The sequence below is a fragment of the Dromiciops gliroides genome, chromosome 2 (genome assembly GCF_019393635.1).
Source record: "Dromiciops gliroides isolate mDroGli1 chromosome 2, mDroGli1.pri, whole genome shotgun sequence".
In the NCBI taxonomy this organism is placed as follows: domain Eukaryota; kingdom Metazoa; phylum Chordata; class Mammalia; order Microbiotheria; family Microbiotheriidae; genus Dromiciops; species Dromiciops gliroides.
Window position 1 is genome coordinate 190,731,440 of NC_057862.1, and position 20,748 is coordinate 190,752,187.

Consider the following 20,748-nt stretch of genomic DNA (forward strand, 5'->3'; position numbering starts at 1 on the left):
TGGGTGGAAGGAAACCCTTGGATTTAGCAATTATGAGCTCATTGGCATCCTTTGAGGGCAGTTCCAGTAGACCAGTGGGGTTGAAAGGCAGACAGCAAGGGGCTGACAAGTGAGTGGGTGGTGAGGAAGTAGAGGCAATGATTATAGATGATTATTACTAGGAGTTTGGCAGTGACTGGAAGGAATAATGTAAGCCAATGGCTTGAGAGGGATGACAAGGTCAAGTGAAGGTTGCTTAAAGAGGGATGAATAGGTATTAGATAGAGGGATAGATAGACAGACGGACACAGACAGAGAAACAATCTATTATTTACTGTGTGTCAGGCACCATGCTATGTGCTGAGGATACAAATACAAGCAAAAAGAAAGACAGTGCCTGCCCCCAAGGAGCTTACATCTTAATGGAGGAAGATAACACACACAAGGAAGCTGGAAAGTATGTTTGGAGGAGCAATGGGGAGGAAGGGGAGGGGGGAGAAGTGCAGTAGGTGAGAAGCAGAAGGAAAAGGATTCAGGAGAGTGTCCAGCTGTGAGCCAGGTGAAGCATGGCTGGAGTCCTTCCTACGAAGGTGGTCTCAAGGAGGGAGCCGCCAATGAGGAACAGAGAGTAGAACAAGGGGTTATAATTAGAAGGCATTTCAGAGTTTAAGACCATAGTGGTAACAGTTATGGGACAGCCAGGGTAGATTAGAGACATAGGTCACTGGAAGAGCTGAGGAGGCCCTGGTTCTAGGGCAGTGTTGTCAAACTCAAATAGAAATGGATTTCTGCAGGTAGTATATTGACTTAGAAAACCACAAATTAACATTTTCTATTTTGTATTGTATTTTTATATATTTTGTTAAACATTTACCTATTATCTTGGGGGGGGGCAATGAGGGTTAAGTGACTAGCCCAGGGTCACACAGCTAGTAAGTGTCAAGTGTCTAAGGCTGGATCTGAACTCAAGTCCTGAATCCAGGGCCCGTGCTTTATCCACTGAGCCACCTAGCTGCCCCCCCCCCAATTATCTTTTAATCTGGTCATAAGAAGTACAAGTTTGCCATGTTTCTTCTAGGCTATTTGTTGTTGTTCAGTGTTTAGTAGTTTTGGAGTGTTTGTGACTCCATGAACCATCTTGTCTGTGAGGTTTTCTTGGTAAAGATACTAGAATGAGTTGTCATTTCTTTCTCCAGTTCATTTTACAGATGGGGAAACTGAGGCAAACAGGGTTATGTGACTTGCCTGGGTAACCCAGCTAGTAAGTGTCTGAGGTTGGATTTGAATTCAGGTCTTCCTGGCTTCAGGTTGGGTTCTCTATCCACTGTGCCACCTAGCTGCCCAAGGCTAGTAGATGATGGTAAAAAAGATCTGGATGAGCGTGACATAGAATTAATGAATGAAAAAGCATTTTGTTAAATACTTCTTCTGGGCTTAGTAGATGTTATATGTTAATAAATATGTAATATTATATATCTATGTATTAGACAGATGGAATGCACTTTGGAAATAGAGAGATTGCTGGGTGATGGTGGCAGTAGGATCTGGAAGAAGCTGTGGGGACCAAGAAGAAGGCTGATTCTTTGTGTAGTGGAAAACTCCCTGGATTTGGAGTAAGGGGGTCTGGGTTACAATCTTGACTCGATCATTTACCACGAATGTGACCTTAGACCCAATTCTTGTATACTCTCTGGCCATCACTTTCCTCAGATTTCCTCAGGGTTATGCAAATAGCAAATGGCAAATGGTCTTTCAAATCAAAATGAGAAAGTGAGATTAGAGATCGCTTTCAGCTCTAAATCTGTAATCTTCTTCCATCTGTGCTATTGACCACTCTTCATCATCTTGTCTTTGGATTGTAGTCCCTTTCTGTCTTTGACCCTTCTCTCTCCAAGGGCCCTTCTCCCTTCAGCAGTTTCTCTTGCTTTTCAGAAACTTCCAGCTGACTGACAAATCCTCCCAACTCCAGCACACCCTCCCTCCCCATTCCGCCGCCTCCCTCCCTGGGTGTGGCAGCTCTTGGTGCAGCCTTTCCCCCAGATAGGGTCAGCCTGGCCAGGCTTTGGCAGCAGGAAACATGCCAATGGAGTAGCTTCATTCTCAAACTGGTTTGGGTTTGTCCCTTCCCTCTGTCAGTGCCAAAATTGATGGTTGGAGATAATACTTAAGAGGAAACTTTAAAAACATCCGTCAACCACAAAAATGTGGATACTGCTGCAGAAGCTTCCTCTGCTTTTTCCACCCCATCTGGTGTCAGAGATGATGCAGAGGAAGGAAAAGAGCAACAGCAGCTAGAAGCAATCAGTCAATCAAACAGGCACTTATTAAGTGTCTTCGATGTGCCAAGCACTAGGGATACAAAGAAAAGCAAAATCACCATCCCTGTCCTCAGGGAGCTCACATTCTAAAGATGCTGGTACAGCGGTTTCCATTTTCATTTCAGATTGCTTTCCCATAGCCTGCTATCTTTTGGGCTCAGATGAAATTCTTTCAATTTCTTTTTTTAAATTAAATTAAATTAAAAATTTTTGTGAGGCAATTGGGGTTAAGTGACTTGCCCAGGGTCACACAACTAGTAAGTGTCAAGTGTTTGAGGCCGGATTTGAACTCAGGTACTCCTGACTCCAGGGCCAGTACTCTATCCACTGCACCACCTAGCTGCCCCAGAAAGCCTTTCAATTTCATAGAACTGGAAGGAGAATAAGCCAGCATTTATGTAAGCACCTGCTGTGTGACAGAAACTGCCAAGTGCTATATAATTATTTACCTCATTTAATCCTCACAACAACCATATGAGGTGCTATTGTTGAGTCATTTCAATCGAAGATGAATCTTCCTGATTTTAGACCCAGCTCTCTATCCACCGTACCACCTAGCTGATGCTACTATTATTCCCCATTTACAGTAGAAGAAACAGAGAAGTTCAATTGTTTGCCCCAGGGTCACACAGCTATTAAGTGTCTGAGGCTGGATTTGAACTCAGGTCTTCCTGATTCAGGGTTCAGCACTCCATCTACTGTGCCACCCAACTGCCACTGAGGCACAAAGTAGGACCTATGAAGATAATCCTTATTTTTCTTTTCCTCGGGGATGTTCCAAGAGCTTGCACTTTCTCTGAGGAGAGAGGTCGCTTCTTAAAGACGATCAAAAAGGTGACTCAGCCTACACTTATCTAGTGTTTCATCATTTACAAAGCACTTCACATACATTATCTCATTTAATCCCTGACGTACTATAACATAGGCAAGAATAGAGGATGGACTAATTCTCTATGCATGAGAGCTCACTCTGTGCACGTATATGCTCAGTGGGTGGAGAATAGTAGAGTCAGGAAGACCTGACTTTGAATCCTGCCTTAGACACTTACTAGCTGTGTCACTTTCCCCAGACTTCCCCACGGTTTATACAAATGGCAAATGGCAAAGGCATGTTGACACCGGGCAGGTCACTTTAACCTCTCTGTGCCTCAGTTTCCTCATCTTTAAAACTGGGACAATAAAAGTACCTACTTCCTAGGGTCGTTGTGAGGATCAAATGAGTTAACATATGTAAAGTGTTTTTTAAACCTTAAATTGCTATATGAATGCTAGATATTGTTATTATTTATTATGGAGATCAATTCATCTTGCCCAGTATTGTGATCTTCATTTTATAGATGAGAAAATTGAGGTCATAGGAATTATATCCTTCAAGGGTCTACAAATGTAAATAGCAGCAGCTAGGTTGTTTTTGTCTTTGTTTTTTTTTTCAACTTTAAATACATTGGGGTTTTTAAAAGTTTTATTGATTTTTACATCATTGTCCTTTCCAAAGACCCTCTCCCCCTCCCAACCTGAAGTATAGCTAAGCAAAACAAATCATCAACAAATTTCAGGTCTGGAAATGCTTACCTTGTTCCATACTTACAGAGTACCCCACGTATCTCTGTCAAGAGAAAGGAGGCATATTTCACATCAGTTGTCCAAATTCACAATAAGTCACTACACTCACTACTCAGAGTTCTAAAGTCATTCCAAATTGTTTCCTTTATATTATTGTAGTTGTCGTGTGAACTGCCCTCATTCTGCTTTCTTTGTTCTGCATCTATTCGTCTTGACCCTATCCATCCCATAGGCCAACAATCTACATCAATCTCATCTTCCTGAATTTCTCTCATTCTTCTCTAAAGTAATGGGGTTATTTTTTGCTTTTTTTTTTCTTTCGCCACCAAACCATAACTGCTTAAGAAAAAGCAAACTGGGAGGCAGAGAAAATCGTGACAGAGCCAAGCATTGGCAAGCTTGTTTGGGGAGCCAAAAATTGTTCTCAAAAAGCACTTATGGAAATTTGAGGATGGTCAGCTGTGAAATTATCCCAAGGCTATTCAGTTTAACTTAATTCTAACTTCTCCAATTGCTGCACTGGGGAAGCCCACAATCATCCCGCTAACCTGGGCTCTGGTCAGAGAATTAGAAACTAGGATGGAAAATTAAGACATTTAAATAAGAAGTTCAACTCATAGTCTAAGCAGAAGGAGCAAGGCAAAAGTCTGCGTGAGCAAAAGAGATGGTATTTTTAATACATAGGTGTTTTGACTTTTAACAATCCTGTGTATTCTGATCAACACAATGACCAATGGCAACTCCAAAGGACCAATGATGAAGAATTCTACCCACCTCCTCAAAGGGAGATGATGCACTAGAGGTGCACAATGAGACATGCATTTTTGGACATGGCCAATATGGGAAACTGTTTCACTTGACTATGCTTATTTATTTAAAAGGATTGTGTTTTTCTTTTTTCCTTTTAGTAAAGAAGGTTAGCAATATGAGCATCTTAATGCATCATAAAAAATGATGAATGCGAAAGATTTGGAGAAACTTGGGAAGAAATGTATGAAGTAATTAAAGTGATCAGGACCAAGGGAACGATTTGTATGATAATAATCCTAATGACTAGTATTTATATAGCAACTAAGGTTTGTGAAGGCACTTTGTATGTGTTATCAAGTAAGATAATAATTTTAAAGCATTTAACACAGCTGCTGACATGTAGTAATTGCTATGCAAATGCTAATTAGTGTTATTGTTGTTATCTCATTCGATCTTCATTAAAACCCCCAAAACCCTTTGATTCAGGTGTTATTATAATCCTTATTTTACAGATGTAGAAACTGAGACTGAGAAATGTTTAATGACATGCCCGAGGTCACACAGTAGCTGAGGCAAGATTTGAACTCAGGTCTCCCTGACTAATTACCAGCACTTGAACCACCTTGTCACAAAAACATAAAGGAAAACAACATTGAAAGATTTCAGAACTTTAATCAATGCTGTGTCTGATTATGACTGCAAAGGACTGATGATAAAGCATAGCCTGTTCCTTTTGGTTGAGAAGTGGTGACCTATGCATTTCCAGACATGGCCAATGTGTTAGTTTTACTTGGTTATTTATTTTACAAAGAAGGATTTTGAGAGGTGGGATCAATAGGGAGGCCTCTGAAAGTGACAATGATGGGTTTTTTTTGTTTTTTTGGGTTTTTTTAGTGAGGCAATTGGGGTTAAGTGACTTTCCCAGGGTCACACAGCTAGTAAGTGTTAAATGTCTGAGGCCGAATTTGAACTCAGGTACTCCTGACTCCAGGGCCGGTGCTCTATCCACTGTGCCACCTAGCCGCCCCAATGATGGTTTTAAAAAAAAAAAATAACATCAAATAAACAAGTTTTTAAAATGTTCTCTAATCCTGGCCTAATAACTATATAGCAGTTTACAAAGTACTTTTTTCATATATATGTCATCTTTGTCCCTCATAATAAACCCTGTTTAATCAATAAATATTTATCAAGCACAGTTAGGGCTATAAAAGGAGGAAAAAGACAGTCCCTGCCCTCAAAGAGCTTATAATCAAATGGGACCGAGACTATGGAAACAAAGTAAGCTATATACAAGATAAGTAGGAAATAATTAACAGAGGGAAGGCATTAGAATTAAGTGGGATTGGGGAAAGGTTTGGAGAAGGAAATGGCAAACCACTCCAATGTCTTTGCCAAGTAAATCCCAAATTGGTCACAAAGAATTAGATATGATTGAACAGCAACAACAAAGTGGGAAGGTTTCCAGTAAAAGACAGGATTTTAGTTGGGACTTAGAGGAAGCCAGGAAAGTCAATTTAGAAGCAGTGTGGTACAGTGGAAGGAGCACTTATTGACTTTTGAGTCAGAGGATCTGAGATCAAATTTTACTTCTGCTACTTATTAGCTCTATGACTTTGATCAAATCAATTAGCCTCTCTGAGCCTCAGTTTCTTCTTTTGTAAAGTGAAGGGGTGTCATTAGATCAAAGCTTCTTTGGGGTTTTTTTTGTTCTTTCTTTCTTTCTTTCTTTCTTTCTTTCTTTCTTTCTTTCTTTCTTTCTTTCTTTCTTTCTTTCTTTCTTTCTTTCTTTCTTTCTTTCTTTGGTGGGGCAATGAGGGTTAAGTGATTTGCCCAGGGTCACACAACTAGTAAGTGTCAAGTGTCTGAGGCTGGATTTGAACTCAAGTCCTCCTGAATCCAGGACTGGTGCTTTATCCACTGCACCACCTAACTGCCCCCGATCAAAGCTTCTTAAACTGAGGGTAACAATCCCACCACGAGTCCATATAACTGAATGTGGGGGTCGTGAAAAATTGGGCAGTAAATGTTTGATTTGTTTATCTACTTTACATATCTATATATGCGGGGTTATGTAAAAATTTCTTGGTTAAAAAGGGGTCACGAGTGAAAAGAGTTTAAGAAGCCCTGGACTAGATGACCTCTAAATTCCATTCTAGCTCAAAATCTATGATCCAATGTAAGATCCAACATATGAGTATAATCTATATTTCCATTGTACAGTTGAGGAAACTGAAGCCCAGAGGAGAGATATGATTTGCTGAAAAGCACCCAGTTAGAACCAAGGCTTGAACTGGAAAGACTTGGTCTTTCTGATTCTGAGTTAATCCCACTACCCTATAATGATTTAGCTTCAATATCTAGGATTCCTTTGACCAATAAAACCTTAGAAACCCAGAACTGAGCCTCTAAGAGCTGAGTATTAGGCAGAGTATCTGGGACCTACTGAAAATCCCCTAGAATAGCTCTGTGCCTAAAAGCATTGGTCACCCAGCTAAGTGGGAGCAGAGCAGTCACAGATGCCCTCGTCTCCTGGTTTCCAGTCCGGAGAGGTGGAAGGTCAGTAGGCACTTCCCAGAGGAGCTCCAGCCCCGCCACATTCTGGTTGGGGAATCAATCCCGCCAGCTGGGTTCCTGTTAGTATAACCATAATAGGACTGGCTAGTTGCTCATCTCAAGTTTTAACAACTCTCTTCTCTCGTTTTCTCTGTCCTCCACCAAGGAAAACCCCTAAATCTATCGGTTTCTGGTTGTCTAGTGATGCCATCACCAAACAGCTGTTCAGAGCTCAATAGTTTATCTCCATGACAATCCCCTGGCCACTCCAGGACCCAGGCCAAGCCTTTCCTGTGAACAGAGAGGAAAGAAAGCTAGGTTTGGAGTCAGATAACCTGGGTTGGAATCTCAGATGGCTGAGTTACTTCTTACTTGTTACCCTGGGTTCAAGTCACTTAATTTCTCTCCTGCCTCAGGTTTCCTCATCTGTAAAGTCAGAAGCTTGGCCTAAATGACCTCTAAGGTCACTTTGAATTCCATGTTCTTGATCCATGAACTCTGAGAGAATCCTTTCAAGAAGCCTTGCTGGGGCAGCTAAGTGGCTCAGTGGATAGAACACTGGCCCTGGATTCAGGAGGACCTGAGTTCAAATCTGGCCTCAGACACTTAACACTTACTAGCTGTGTGACCCTGGGCAAGTCACTTAACCCCAATTACCTCACACCAAAAAAAAAAAAAAAAAGAGCAGCCTTGCCAATAATGATCCAGTAAAGAACTGTTACATTGTTATCTAAGGATGCTGGCCCAATCTATGCTACAGCCAAAAGGATTGACAAAGTGTTAGGCATCATAGTTCGGGAGCTGAGGAAGGGAGGAATACAGCTCACATTCCTATAGCACTTTAAGGCTTGCTATAATTCCAAGGAGTAGGTTATTTTTCATTTTACAGATGGAAAAACTGAGGCTCAGGATTAGGCTAGGTGGTCTAGAGTCAGGAATACTCATCTTCCGAGTTCAAATCTGACTTCAGACACTTACTAGCTGTGGGACCCTGAACAAATCATTTAACCCTATTTGCCTCAGTTTCTTCATCTGTAAAATGAGCTGGTGGGGGCAGCACCAGCCCTGGATTTAGGAGGACCTGAGTTCAAATCCAGCCTCAGACATTTGACACTTACTAGCTGTGTGACACTGGGCAAGTCACTTAACCCTCATTGCCCCAGAAAAAAAAATGAGCTGGAGAAGGAAATGGCAAACCACTCTGGCATCTTTGTCAAGAAAACCCCAAAAGGGGTCACAAAGAGTTGGACATGATTGAAAAATGACTAAACAGCAACTAAATTTATATAGCATTTTAAGATTTGCAAAGTACTTTACCTGTGTTATCTCATTTGGTCCTCACAAAACCCCATTTTTTAAGATAGGTGCTATTACTATCCTTATTTAATTGGTGAGGAAACTGAGGCTGAGAGAAATTAAGTGACTTGCCCAAGATCATACAGCTCAAAGCTTCCTAGCCCCCAACTCTAACAGTCTATCCACCATGGCCAAAGTCACAAAGAGAGCATTATTATTGGGATTTGAACCCAGATCCTCTTGTTTCAGTCAGTGCTTTTCCCACTAGGGAAGCTAAAGCATTATCCCTTTCTTTTAAAAAAACTACTGTGTGTCCAAAGCTGAATTATTGTATACGCTTATGGTCTTTTCCCCTCCAAAACCTAGAACAAACCCAAATCAATCTCGCGATGGAGCCAAAGAGTACTAACAATTGCTTATATTTGTATAGCCCTCTAACTAGGCTCTGTATTTGGTTGTTACAGCATCCCTGCCACATAAAGCAGGCACTGCTATCCCTATTTAACAGATAAAGAAACTGAGGCTCAGACAGGTTAAAATGACTAGACCAAGGTTTCACAACTAGTGGTAGAGATAGAATTTGAGCCCAACTCTCTGACTCCAAATCCAATGTTCTTTCTCTTACCCCATGGAAGATGCTAAGATCACCCCAAATGAATAAGGAGTCAGAGGGGCTTCTGAGTAAAAGCGATGATACCAGTCAGGAAAGATGCCGGTGGTGTGCTGCTAAGTATTTTGCAACTAGCTCTTCAAGGGGAAGAAAAGAAAAAAGAAATGTACACAGGGCATACTTTTAAGTTCAATTTGCATCATTAAAACTTTCTTCATCACTTTCTGAAGTCTAGACAAGCAACAAGACAGATCAAACCCTGGTTTGTAGCTGTAGCTTTTGCTAGTTTTTTTATGTTCACACTGAAACTTTAGCAAGCTTTTTGAGTTGGCTCCAGCACACCCCTAGATGAGAGTTGAAATTGGCTGTGAGGTTTGGAGTCAAGAAGATCTGGGTTCAAATCTCACCTCTAACACTTACTAGCTGGGCCTTGTGCAACTTCCCAGGACTTATCTACCAGGTCTGAGACAAGGGGCACTTCAGAGCTGGATGGGCTGTGTTGTGGTTTGACCCAGTGTAGCGTGTCTTACTTTCTGATATAATGGCAGCATCCGAGGATAAGCCATGTGTAGACAAAGCAAAGAATCCTAGGTGTTACATTTCATACTCCCCCACCTGATGAAGGATGACAGTTGAGGGAACCAAGGAACAGGGCAGCTCCATGACTTGCCAAGATGACAGGTGGAACAAACAGTTCCAAAGCAGTAGGCAGAATTCAATAAAAGATTTCAACGGGGGCGGCTGGGTGGTGCAGTGGATAAAGCACCAGCCCTGGATTCAGGAGTACCTGGGTTCAAATCTGGCCTCAGACACTTGACACTTACTAGCTGTGTGACCCTGGGCAAGTCACTTAACCCCCATTGCCCCACAAAACAAACAAAAAAAAACAACAAAAGATTTCAACAAACATTAGGCACCTGCTGTGTACAAAAGCACTGGCCTAGATACTGGGCAAAACCAAAGATAAGCAAAGAATCTCTGCACACTCCTCAACCTTAAGACCTAGCTAGTCCTTTGAAGATTTGGACCTATTCGGTTCTAGAACTTGTTGTTTGTTAATATCAGAGGGTTCTTCATTTTTGTGTCATGTCGGTCTGATGAAGCCTAAAGACTTCTCAGAGTAATTTTTTAGATGCATAAGACAAAATATACAAGATTACAAAGGAAGTCAAGGATATGGAAGAATAGTTATCAAAATAATGGGCTTTTTTTGCAGAGCAATGAGGGTTAAGTGACTAGCACGCGGTCATACAGCTAGTAAGTGTCTGAGGCCAGATCTGAATTCAAAAAGATGAGTCCTCCTGAATCCAGGCCCAGAACTCTATCTATTGTACCACCTAGCTAAGTTATAAATGTTAGTTATCATTGTTATTTTAGAAAAATCATTCTATTTTATTTATTTACTTAGAAAAAATAATTTTAGAAGAATAATTCTTCTTTGCTTGTCCAATGAAGTTCAGATAGAAACAGTTCATGAAGCTTGGAGATTATGGGTTATCTAGAATAGCAACATCTATTAAATTGTTATTCTTGAGTTTTTATGGATCAATATTATGACTTGAGCAATTGCAGGCAATGGTTCAGTCTGTCAAAAGAGCTTGGCTCCAGTATAGTTTATTGATGGAGTTTTCCAGAATATTTTGTGTCTTGTATTTGTAGTAGATTAGGGATTTGGTGACTGTCAGTCCATGAAAGATAATGTGCTTCTGATATATGGTTTTTAGCCACTGGGTCACATCTTGCTAGGTATTCAGTAAGTATTAAATTTTTAGAAGCTGCTGTAATTAATCTCACAGTTTCTTATGTTTCTTTGTTGTTGTTATTGTTTATCATTATTATTATTATTATCCCACAATAGAAAGCCAGTCTCAGGGTACAGATAGGTAGTGCAGCAGATAAAGTTAGGAAGACCTGAGTTCAAATCCACCCTCAGACATTTACTAGCTGTATGATCTTAGGCAAGTCACTTAACCACAATTGCCTCCCCAAAACCCCCAACAACAACCATAAAAAAGAAAGCCAGTTTGGAAGATCTGGGTTCAAGTCCTTTCCCAGATACACACTATCTGTGTGACCCTGGGCAAGTCACTTAACTTCTCAGCCATAGTTGGATACACTGTACCTTGTTATGTCATTTTGATTTTTTCCAAGAATGAAGGACAACAACCAACCACCACTCTAAGTTGCAGAGGAGGTAACAACCTGCACCGGTGGAGGAACTTTTTCCTCATCCAAAAGTTCCCTACTAAAGAAATCGCAGGTCCAATCTCTATTCCTGTTATTTTTCCACCCCTAAGAGAGTCAGGTAATCACCAAGCTAAGCTCCAAGTGTCAGAACTGATCAGGAAATGAGCCTATTATTTGTGTGAGAGAAAGCGCAATGGACTTTGGTTCCAGTCCCAACCCTGCTATAAATCAAATGACTGTGAGGAAGTTGATGAAATATTCTGAGCCTCATTTTTTTTTTTTATCTGTAAAATGACAGGGTTAAACTTAATGATATCTCAAGGTCCCTTTCAGCTCTAAGTCCCACAAGTCCCATGGATTTCCCTCCTTTCAATTCTCCAAACATTATTAAGTATATGCTGGGGACAAAAAGAAAAAACAAAATCATTCCTGTCCTCAAGAGGCTTACCTTCTAGTGGAGTTTTCTAAAGGGGTTGTTACATTTTTTTTGTCTTTGTATCCCCAGTGCCTAGCAGAATGCCCCAAGCCTATTGCCTGGCACATAGTAAGTAGGTACTTAATAACATTTGGTTTTTTAATTACTTTTTAAATTTTACATTTTTAAAATTTTAAACTTAAATACAAAATGAGAAAAGAACAAAAGTTGACATGTTCACAGCAGAATATAGGAGAGGATTCAATATAAAACAATAAATTTCCGTGTCAAGAAAACCTATTTAATAAATACTACACTCTGTTTTCAAATCTGCCCAGCTTTTCTTTGCTTCCGTGTTGGTTTTCTTTTGTTCTCGGCTGTGCACTTTTTATTTTATTATTTTCCCCTCCTTATTCCCTCCCCCAAAGAATCGGGCTACAATCAAGTATGAATAGATACATATACATATACATATACACATACACTTACACATACACACACACATATACACACACACATGTATACCTATACATAGATATCTATACACATATACACACATATACACATCCATATATATACACATACATACCTATACATAGATATCTATACACATACACATATAAACACTCATACACAGATATGTAAGACCATACTATGCTTATTTCCACTTATCATCTGTTTCTCTGAAGGTGGTAGCATCTTCCTTCACAAGTCTAAGTCTTTTCATACCTTTCCAAGCCAACCAGTTCAGCATCTCCAACACCATGGCTTATTCCAACCCAATTACATCCTATCTGAGAGACTGTCCATGAAAGTTCTTCCCCAGTTTTCTGTATTCCTTCTGTTCTTGGCTACATAGGTTTTCTTTATACAAGAAAAAGTTAATTTAAAATAATTGCAGTTTTCCATTTTACATGTCAACAATGCTCTCACCTTATAATATAGTAACATTTGTTGATTAATAAGTGAATACAAAATAAATGTAATTGGGATGGGGAGGGCAGAATGATGCATTTACTACTAAAGAAATTTGAAAAGGCCTTTGGTAGGAAGTAGTACTTGAGCTAAACCTTAAAGGGGACTAGAGATGCCAAGAGGCACAAGGGAGAGGGGAGGTGGTGTGTTTTAGGCAGGACAATTTTTGCAAAGACTGTACAGGTTGTTTTCTTTTTCTTTCTTTCTTTCTTTCTTTCTTTCTTTCTTTCTTTCTTTCTTTCTTTCTTTCTTTCTTTCTTTCTTTCTTTCTTTCTTTTTTGCGGGGCAGTGAGGGTTAAGTGACTTGTCCAGGGTCACATAGCTAGTGTCAAGTGTCTGAGGCCAGATTTGAACTGAGGTCCTCCTGAATCCAGGGCCGTGTTTTATCCACTGTGCCATCTAGCTGTCCCCAACTGCCTGGGTTGTTAATGGGGGTTGTGGGTACAACTTCTCTGAAGTGCTTTAAGAATAGATAGAATAGAGATTGGTATCTCAGAGCCTCTCTCTCTGTGCCATGCCTTTCTCCCCATGAGAAGTCCAAGGACTTCTTTCATAGTTTCCCTTCCCTTCCCCTTCCCTTCCTCAGCCCCAAAATAAACTATTCTAACTGCTAAAAAAAATAAAAGGATAGAATAGCCCTTTTCTTCCTCTACTCTTGTCTCCAATGTGTCTTACATATTGCTTGGATATAAGATGGCTCAGAGACTTGCTGACATCAGGGCAATATGCTAGGGAGCCACGAATGTGTTCCTTCCATCCTCTCCTGAGAAGTCTGATGCTCAGGAGACCTTCATTAAATGTGGAGGAGTGTGGTCAACAGACTTGTGGTCTCCTATTCCTTGGGTACCTGATATAGACCAGGGCTCCATGGAGAACAAATAGAGATCAAAGACCTGCCCTTGGAATGGGGGTGGGTAGCTGGAACTCTGGACCAACATGGAAATGGGCACATCTTTTCTCTGTGATTTGTTTGTTTATTTGTTCCTATTTATTTTGTGATTTCTGGAGGGGATTGGGAGGCTTTCCCCAGGATTAACTTCCTGGAGGAAGTTGGATAAGAGGAGCTTTGGGGATGAAGGAAGATGAAGGGAAGCATTGGCCAGATGGGAGGTAGAAAGCTATTTCTGGAGCAGAGCTTATTTTGAGAAGGTGGTTAATAGGAAAACAGAAAGGAGGAGGCAAAGGATCTAGGAGGAAATTGGCTTAGTTGTATATGGCCATAACCACAGATCTTTCCATTAACACACACACGCACTTCTGAGCAAAATCCCATCCTGACGACTTGTTTTCTTCTGGTATTCAGACATAATGTTCCGGAAAAAGAAAAAGAAACGTCCAGAAATCTCTGCCCCGCAGAACTTCCAGCACCGTGTGCACACGTCCTTTGACCCAAAGGAAGGCAAGTTTGTGGGCCTCCCTCCACAATGGCAGAACATCCTGGACACCCTGAGGAGACCCAAACCTGTGGTGGACCCTTCACGCATCACCCGGGTCCAGCTCCAACCCATGAAGGTGAGGATGTCGGGAACCCCTAGAGGAAAAGGGATGAGCCCCATACTCATGAAGAGGATAAATAGCACATTGAGGTTTGCTAAACACTTGATGTAAACTGTGTCCAAAATTAAATATAGTTTTTATTGCCTGTCTCCTAAAAAAAATTAATAAACAGATCAGAGAAATTAATTTTATAACATCTCCTACAATTTGTTTCCATACCTGTCCTACCAAAAGAAAAACAAAAACCAGATCAGAGACAGACAGGAAAAACATATTACCAGTCTATTTGTCCCAAGAATAAAGAAGCATGATCATGTGGAGACCCCTTCCAAAAGGAGCTCAGAGACTCCCCCTTTCTGAGGGTATATAAGGGTTTGGGGTTTTTTTGTTCACTGGTTACAGGGTGTTGTCAGTTTCATTAGCATGATACAGATCAACCCAAAAGCAAATACTATAACAAGAATGGATGTAAGGCAAAGCAGTTTTAGCAGTTTCAGTTATAACAAGTATGGAGGAAATATAGAAGCACCATAATAAGATTACAGGATTCCAAAAAGGAATTTGGCAAGGATGAGGATGCCCAGATGTCCCCACAAGATAGGAACTTGCTATCCTGAAGAAAGAAGTCACCAGGTAGGAACTTTTATCTGCTACCTATCTGGGTTCAGTTTGGAGTTTAGTTGAAGGACATTTTGTTCCTATTACCCCAGGCTTTCATAAAAAATACTTTTGGATAATAAGGCACCTCCATCAAATCCAGGTGATCCAAACATTCATATTAACACATGTCATTTCTTCTTCTTCTTCTTCTTCTTCTTCTTCTTCTTCTTCTTCTTCTTCTTCTTCTTCTTCTTCTTCTTCTTCTTCTCCTTCTTCTTCTTCTCCTTCTTCTTCTTCTTCTTCTCCTTCTCCTTCTCCTTCTTCTTCTTCTTCTTCTTCTTCTTCTTCTTCTTCTTCTTCTTCTTCTTCTTCTTCTTCTCCTCCTCCTCCTCCTTCTTCTTCTCCTTCTTCTCCTTCTCCTTCTCCTTCTCCTTCTCCTTCTCCTTCTCCTTCTCCTTCTCCTTCTCCTCCTCCTCCTCCTTCTCCTTCTTCTCCTCCTCTTCCTCTTCCTCTTCCTCCTCCTCCTCCTTCTTCTCTTCCTCCTCCTCATCTCCCTCCTCCTCCTTCTTGTTCTTGTTATTATTACTATTAATATTCCCATTTTACAGATGAGGAAACAGGCTAAGAATAGGTAAATGACTTGCTCAGAATCCTAGAGGTGGTAACTGTCTGCGGCAGCATTCTGACTCAGCTCTTCCTGACTCCAAGTCCAACACCCTAACCATCTTTCGACCCAGTGACCTGCTAGGTCCTCCCAACACTTAGAGAAAAGGAGGGGATTAAGCTCCATTTCTTCTTGACTCGTAGAAATGGCTTCTGTTAAAACCACAAAGAAACCTCGAGAAAGCTCTTAATTATTAGTTATCAATGAACTGTTATTCTAATTCCTTACTAATTAGTCTGAGGCAGCTGGGTGGTTCCGTGGATAGGGCACTGGGCTTGGAATCAGAAAGACTTCTCTTCCTGAATTCAAAGCCAGCCACAGACACTTACTAGGGGTAGGACCTGGGTCTTCATCTTGCCCAGTTGTGACCCTGGACCACCTTCTGCCAGTCTTGGGGCAAGGTGGGAGAAGAGTGCTGTTGGGTAGGGGAAGAGGGAGAAGCATGTAAGACCTTTGCCCAAGCAGATTCATCCTTCTCCACCCGCAGATGCCCTGCCGAGTGGGGATGTGGCTACAGTCAGGCAGGGTTGGAGCAGAGTAAGGATGCCAAAGCTAAAGTTTGTCCAGTGACGCTGACCTCACCAGCATCAAATCAATTCAACAGGTTTGCATGTGGCAGGTAGTATGCCCAGCCCCTTGCACTCTCCCTGAATCATCACTTTTTTGGAAAGTGACAAAACCTGTTTTTCCTTCATACCTTTTTGAAAACTATATAGAGGCATTCTATCTTCAGGGAAGGGAGGAGAAGAGGAGGCAGGAAGAGGCAAGGAGGGCGGGCACAGCTCTGAGCAAAAGGGTTGCTCTCTCCTTACCCTAAACAGGGAAGACCTTGGGCCTCAGATATCAGGCCTCTGAGGCAACTAGGTAGTTCAACAGATTGATCGCTGGGTTTGGAGTTAGGGAGACCTAAGTTTAAATACTGCCTCAGACACAATTTAGTTGTGTGACCCTGAGCCAGTCACTTAACCTCAGTCACCCTCAGCTCTGTAAAACAAAGGGGTTGAATTTGATGATTTCTAAGGTTTCTTCTGGCTTTAAATCTATGAACCTATGAAGCTAAAGCTTCCTAGAGGTAATGACTGCACCCCGGAAGGCCTGTGGGAAGCCTCTCTGGAACAGGAATCAGGATCTGCTCCCTGGCCTTCTTTCTGTACAGTACTCTCTTGGTTCAAAGATGAAGGACAGGAGTCCCTTCTACAGCTGAAGGGGAGTTTTGTTGCCAGGGACCAGAACAAGGCTGTTTAAAGGAGCAGGATATAAGAGGTTTCAAATTACTTCAAAGCAAATCATAACAATAATACAATTAATAACATTTACGATTGAGGCTTTTTTAATACTATTTTATTTTTCCAATTACATATAAAGACAATTCTAACATTCATTTTTTGAAATTTTTGAGTTCCAAATTTTCTCCTTCCTTTTCTCACCCCCCCCCATCCTTAAGACAGGAAGAATTTTAAATAGGTTATATATGTGCGATCATATAAAACATTTCCATATTAGTTATTTTACTATTGAGTTCTACAGCTAGGTGACATAGTGGATAGAGTGCTGTGCCTGGAGTCAGGAGGACCTGAGTTCAAATTCTGCCTCAGATACTTACTAGCTGTGTGACCTTGGGCGAATCACTTCACCCTGTTTGCCTCAGTTTTATTATCTGTAAAATGAGCTAGAGAAGGAAATGGCAAACTACTCTGGTATCTTTGCCAAGAAAATCCTAAATGGGGTCTGGCACAGTCAGATAGGACTGAAAAGATTCAACAACAGCAAATTTGATGTTAATCGAGCACTATATTGTTGGGCATTTCATTTGATCCCCACTTCAGCCCTGTGAGATAGGCAGTGCAAGTATATCTTCATTAAGTACTTACTGTGTGCAAAGTAACTGCCTAGTAAGGGGAGGGGGAGTTGAGAAGGATGAAAAACAAAAGTAAATAAGATCTTTGCCCTTAAGGAGTTTGCTATTGATCTTGATCTTTCAGGGCTAATTGATAACCAAGAACAAAATGTTTCCTAATTTGTGGTTTTTTTGTGGGTTTAAAAGAAAAAAATAGAGATCTAACTAGGTTAAGGCAACTGGAACTTTGCTCCAGGGTATCAAAATGTAGAGGGCACTAACATCATTCAAACTCCTTTAACTGTGTAGAAACAAGTAAGTTTAGCACCTCCCATTTAGAGTAGCCTCATTATGTCCTGGGGTCTCACCTTGCCTTCCCTCCCCGCCCCCCCCCCCCAACCAGAGTGTTTGTCTTCAGATTTTGAGGGTTCCTTTTTTGTATGTCGATTGCCTAGGTTGTGAAATATTCTCTAAAACAGGAAGAAGCTGAGCTTAATTTCTACATTCTCAGATAGGGAAGAAGGTGGGTGTGAATTCCAGTCACTGTGAACTGAGGGAGAGTTCGTGGATGAGGGAGGGAACCTCCCTCTTCAACACTATAGGTAGAGCTAAGGTTTCCTCATCTGTAAAATGGGTTGGAGAAGGAAATGGCAAACCACTCCACTATCTCTGCCAAGAAAACCCCAAACCGCGTCAAGAAGAGTCAAACGGGACTGAAAAAACCGACTGGACAACAAAGGTGAGAATAACTGACCTGGTGTCATTGATTTAGATCCCGAAGGGACCTCAGAAGCCACTGAGGCCCCCAAAGGGAAATGACTTGCCTAAGGTCACAGAGAATAAGTGACCAAACTCTGATTTGAAATCCAGTTCTTTTTCAGACCAGATCAGTGGTGGGAACCATGGGAGGATGCTGGAGCCTGGTTTACATGAGAGTTCTTAAATGCCTAACCCTCCTCTTGATTCTCCTTGAGGTTTTTTCTCTGGTAGCCTCCTCCCTTGCTTCCTCCCTTGGACTCTCTCCCCCTGCTATGCTGTTCCTGCCACTGCCCGTTCTCCTCCTCCCCTCTTGCCCAACCCCCAGACTTCATAGAGCCTCTTTTTTTTCTCTCTCCTGACAGACGGTGGTCCGAGGCAGCACCATCGAAGTGGAGGGCTACATTTCTGGGCTGCTCAACGATATTCAGAAACTCTCTGTCATTAGCTCCAACACCCTGAGGGGCCGGAGCCCCACCAGCAGAAGGAGAGCCCAGTCGCTGGGGCTCCTGGGGGATGAACGATGGGGCCCAGACACAGACATGTACCTTCAAAGTCCCCAGCCTGAGAGGGCTGACCCTTACGGTATCTACCTCAACTGCAACGGGGGAGCCAAAGCAGGCAGGAGAGAGATGATGTGGCCGGAATACCAAGCTGACCAGACCCAGCCTAATGGACTGGTGATGAAAACCCAGTCCCTAGGGCCTGCAGAGTTCCAGGGAGCTGCTCAGCGATGCTTACAGCTCACCTCTTGCCTGCCCAGTCCACCCCTAGGGATCTCCCCTGTGCCGACCTCAAGCAGAGGCGGCAAGGTTGGAAGGCAGAATTCAGAGGACAGAAGACCCCAGTCCTGCCTGGTGGGCCCAGCTGGGGGCAGGCCCAGTGGGGAGGGCAGCCCCAGCCCCAAGACTCAAGAAAGCGGCTTGAAGAATAAGCTTTTCCGTAGCATGTTCATATCTGAAGGCAGCAGCAAGCCAGCCCCCGCTACAAAGAGCAAGGTAAGTGGGAGATGGGGGCTGGACCACATTGGGAGACAATTTGAGAGTCAGTGTGGTATGATCAATAGGGCACTGAAATCAGGAAAACCCGGGTTCAAAACCCACCGCTGCATGACCCGGGGCAGGCTGCTTAATCTCTCTCAGAATCAGTTTCCTCGGCTGTAAAATGAAGGATTTAGACTCAGTGGCGTTTCCGCTCTCTTCCAACTCTAATTCTGTGATTCTATAAACTCCTCTATATCTTATGTCCAACTCTCTGTGGTCCCATTTGGGTTTGTTGTGTTGTTTTTCTTAAAGATACTGGTTTGGTTTTCCATTTCCTTCTCCAGCTCATTTTTACAGATAAGAAAACTGAGGCAAACAGGGTGGAGTGACTTGCCCAGAGTCACACAGCTAAATAAGTGTCTGAGGCTGGATTTGAACTCATGAAAATGAGTCTTCCTGACTTCAGGTCCAGAGTTCATCTACAGCGCCACCTAGCTGCCCATGCCTTGGTTTCCTCAACTATTCAATGAGAGGGTTGGACTCAATGATCTTTAAGATCCCCGCTAGCTCTAAAACCACAGACCTGTGATTCTTCCCATGGGTCTAGAAGGCGAGGCAGGGGAAAGTAAGGGGACGTTGCAAGGACACATTCAGAGAATCCATAGGAAGGGACATCCATAGGACAACTGCTTTGGCCCAGGGATCCATGAACATTAGTGACCTCACGTCCCTTGTCATTCAGCCCACACAATGGCCATTGGGGAGGGAGAGGAAGGGATAAAAAGCTCAAGAAACTGTGTGGACTTTGAAACCCTTCACTTCAAAGTTCCAGGCTCGGGGCAGCTAGGTGGCACAGAGGATAGATCACTGGCCCTGGAATCAGGAGGACCTGAGTTCAAATCTGGCCTCAGATGCTTGACACTTACTAGCTTTGTGACCCTGGGCAAGTCACTTAACCCCAATTGCCTCACCAAAAACAAAAACAAAACAAAAAAACAAACAAAAGTTCCAGGCTCAGTCCTACGGCTAGCTCTGTTCTGTAATTATTCAGAGGGTCCAACCTCCAAGGGACACCCAACATCCTGGAAGTCTGATCAAGGGGTGAGTGAATAAAGGCAATGTATATAGGTTAAGAGCAAGGTACACTTCCCTCCACGGGAATAAGGCATAGCAGACAGAGCATTGGGCTTGTGGTCAGGAAAACCCGAGTTCAAATCATTCCTCAGTCACTTACTAGCTGTGTAACTCTGGGCAAGTCATTTAACCTCCGTTTTCCTTATCTATAAAATGGGCCTAGTAATAGCAGCTTCCCTACCTGGTTGTTGTGAGGACCAAAGGAGAGAACGTGAAGAGTTTGCCAACTTGAAAGCGCTTTGTCTATTTGTATTATTACTGACATTATTCTTCTGAGGTCCCAGGGTCACTATCCCCTTAAAGATCAAGGGGGAATTTAAAGGACACATGACCCCGAACATCCCCTCAGCCACCCAAATCACCAGCCCAATGAACTGACCAATATTTATTAGACTTTGTGCTAGCCACTGGGGATTCAAAGACAAAGGTGGGAAGTCTCTGCCATCAAGAAGCTTGTATTCCCTGGTGTCGAGGGGGAACATGGTGGCAGGGAGCGCAACATGGGAATATATAAATATATTAGATGGGGAAGACCATTAGCCCCAGATGGGGGTGGGCAATCAGGAAAGGTCTCATGAAGAAAGCAATGCCCAAGCTGAGTCTGAAAGAAGACTAGGGATTCTTTTTT

General features: G+C 42.3%; 1 protein-coding gene across 3 annotated transcripts in view; it reads left to right on the plus strand.

The window, feature by feature from the left end:
• Window positions 1-20,748, plus strand: part of LOC122744347 (serine/threonine-protein kinase PAK 6-like) — a 91,360-nt gene that overhangs the window by 47,285 nt on the left and 23,327 nt on the right. For all 3 annotated transcript variants that reach the window (XM_043989801.1, XM_043989802.1, XM_043989803.1), the window contains 2 exons: window positions 13,953-14,161; window positions 18,369-19,001. In XM_043989801.1, coding sequence (XP_043845736.1) covers window positions 13,958-14,161; window positions 18,369-19,001 — 837 coding nt within the window. In that variant the 5' untranslated portion in view covers window positions 13,953-13,957. The remainder of the gene's footprint in view (window positions 1-13,952; window positions 14,162-18,368; window positions 19,002-20,748) is intronic.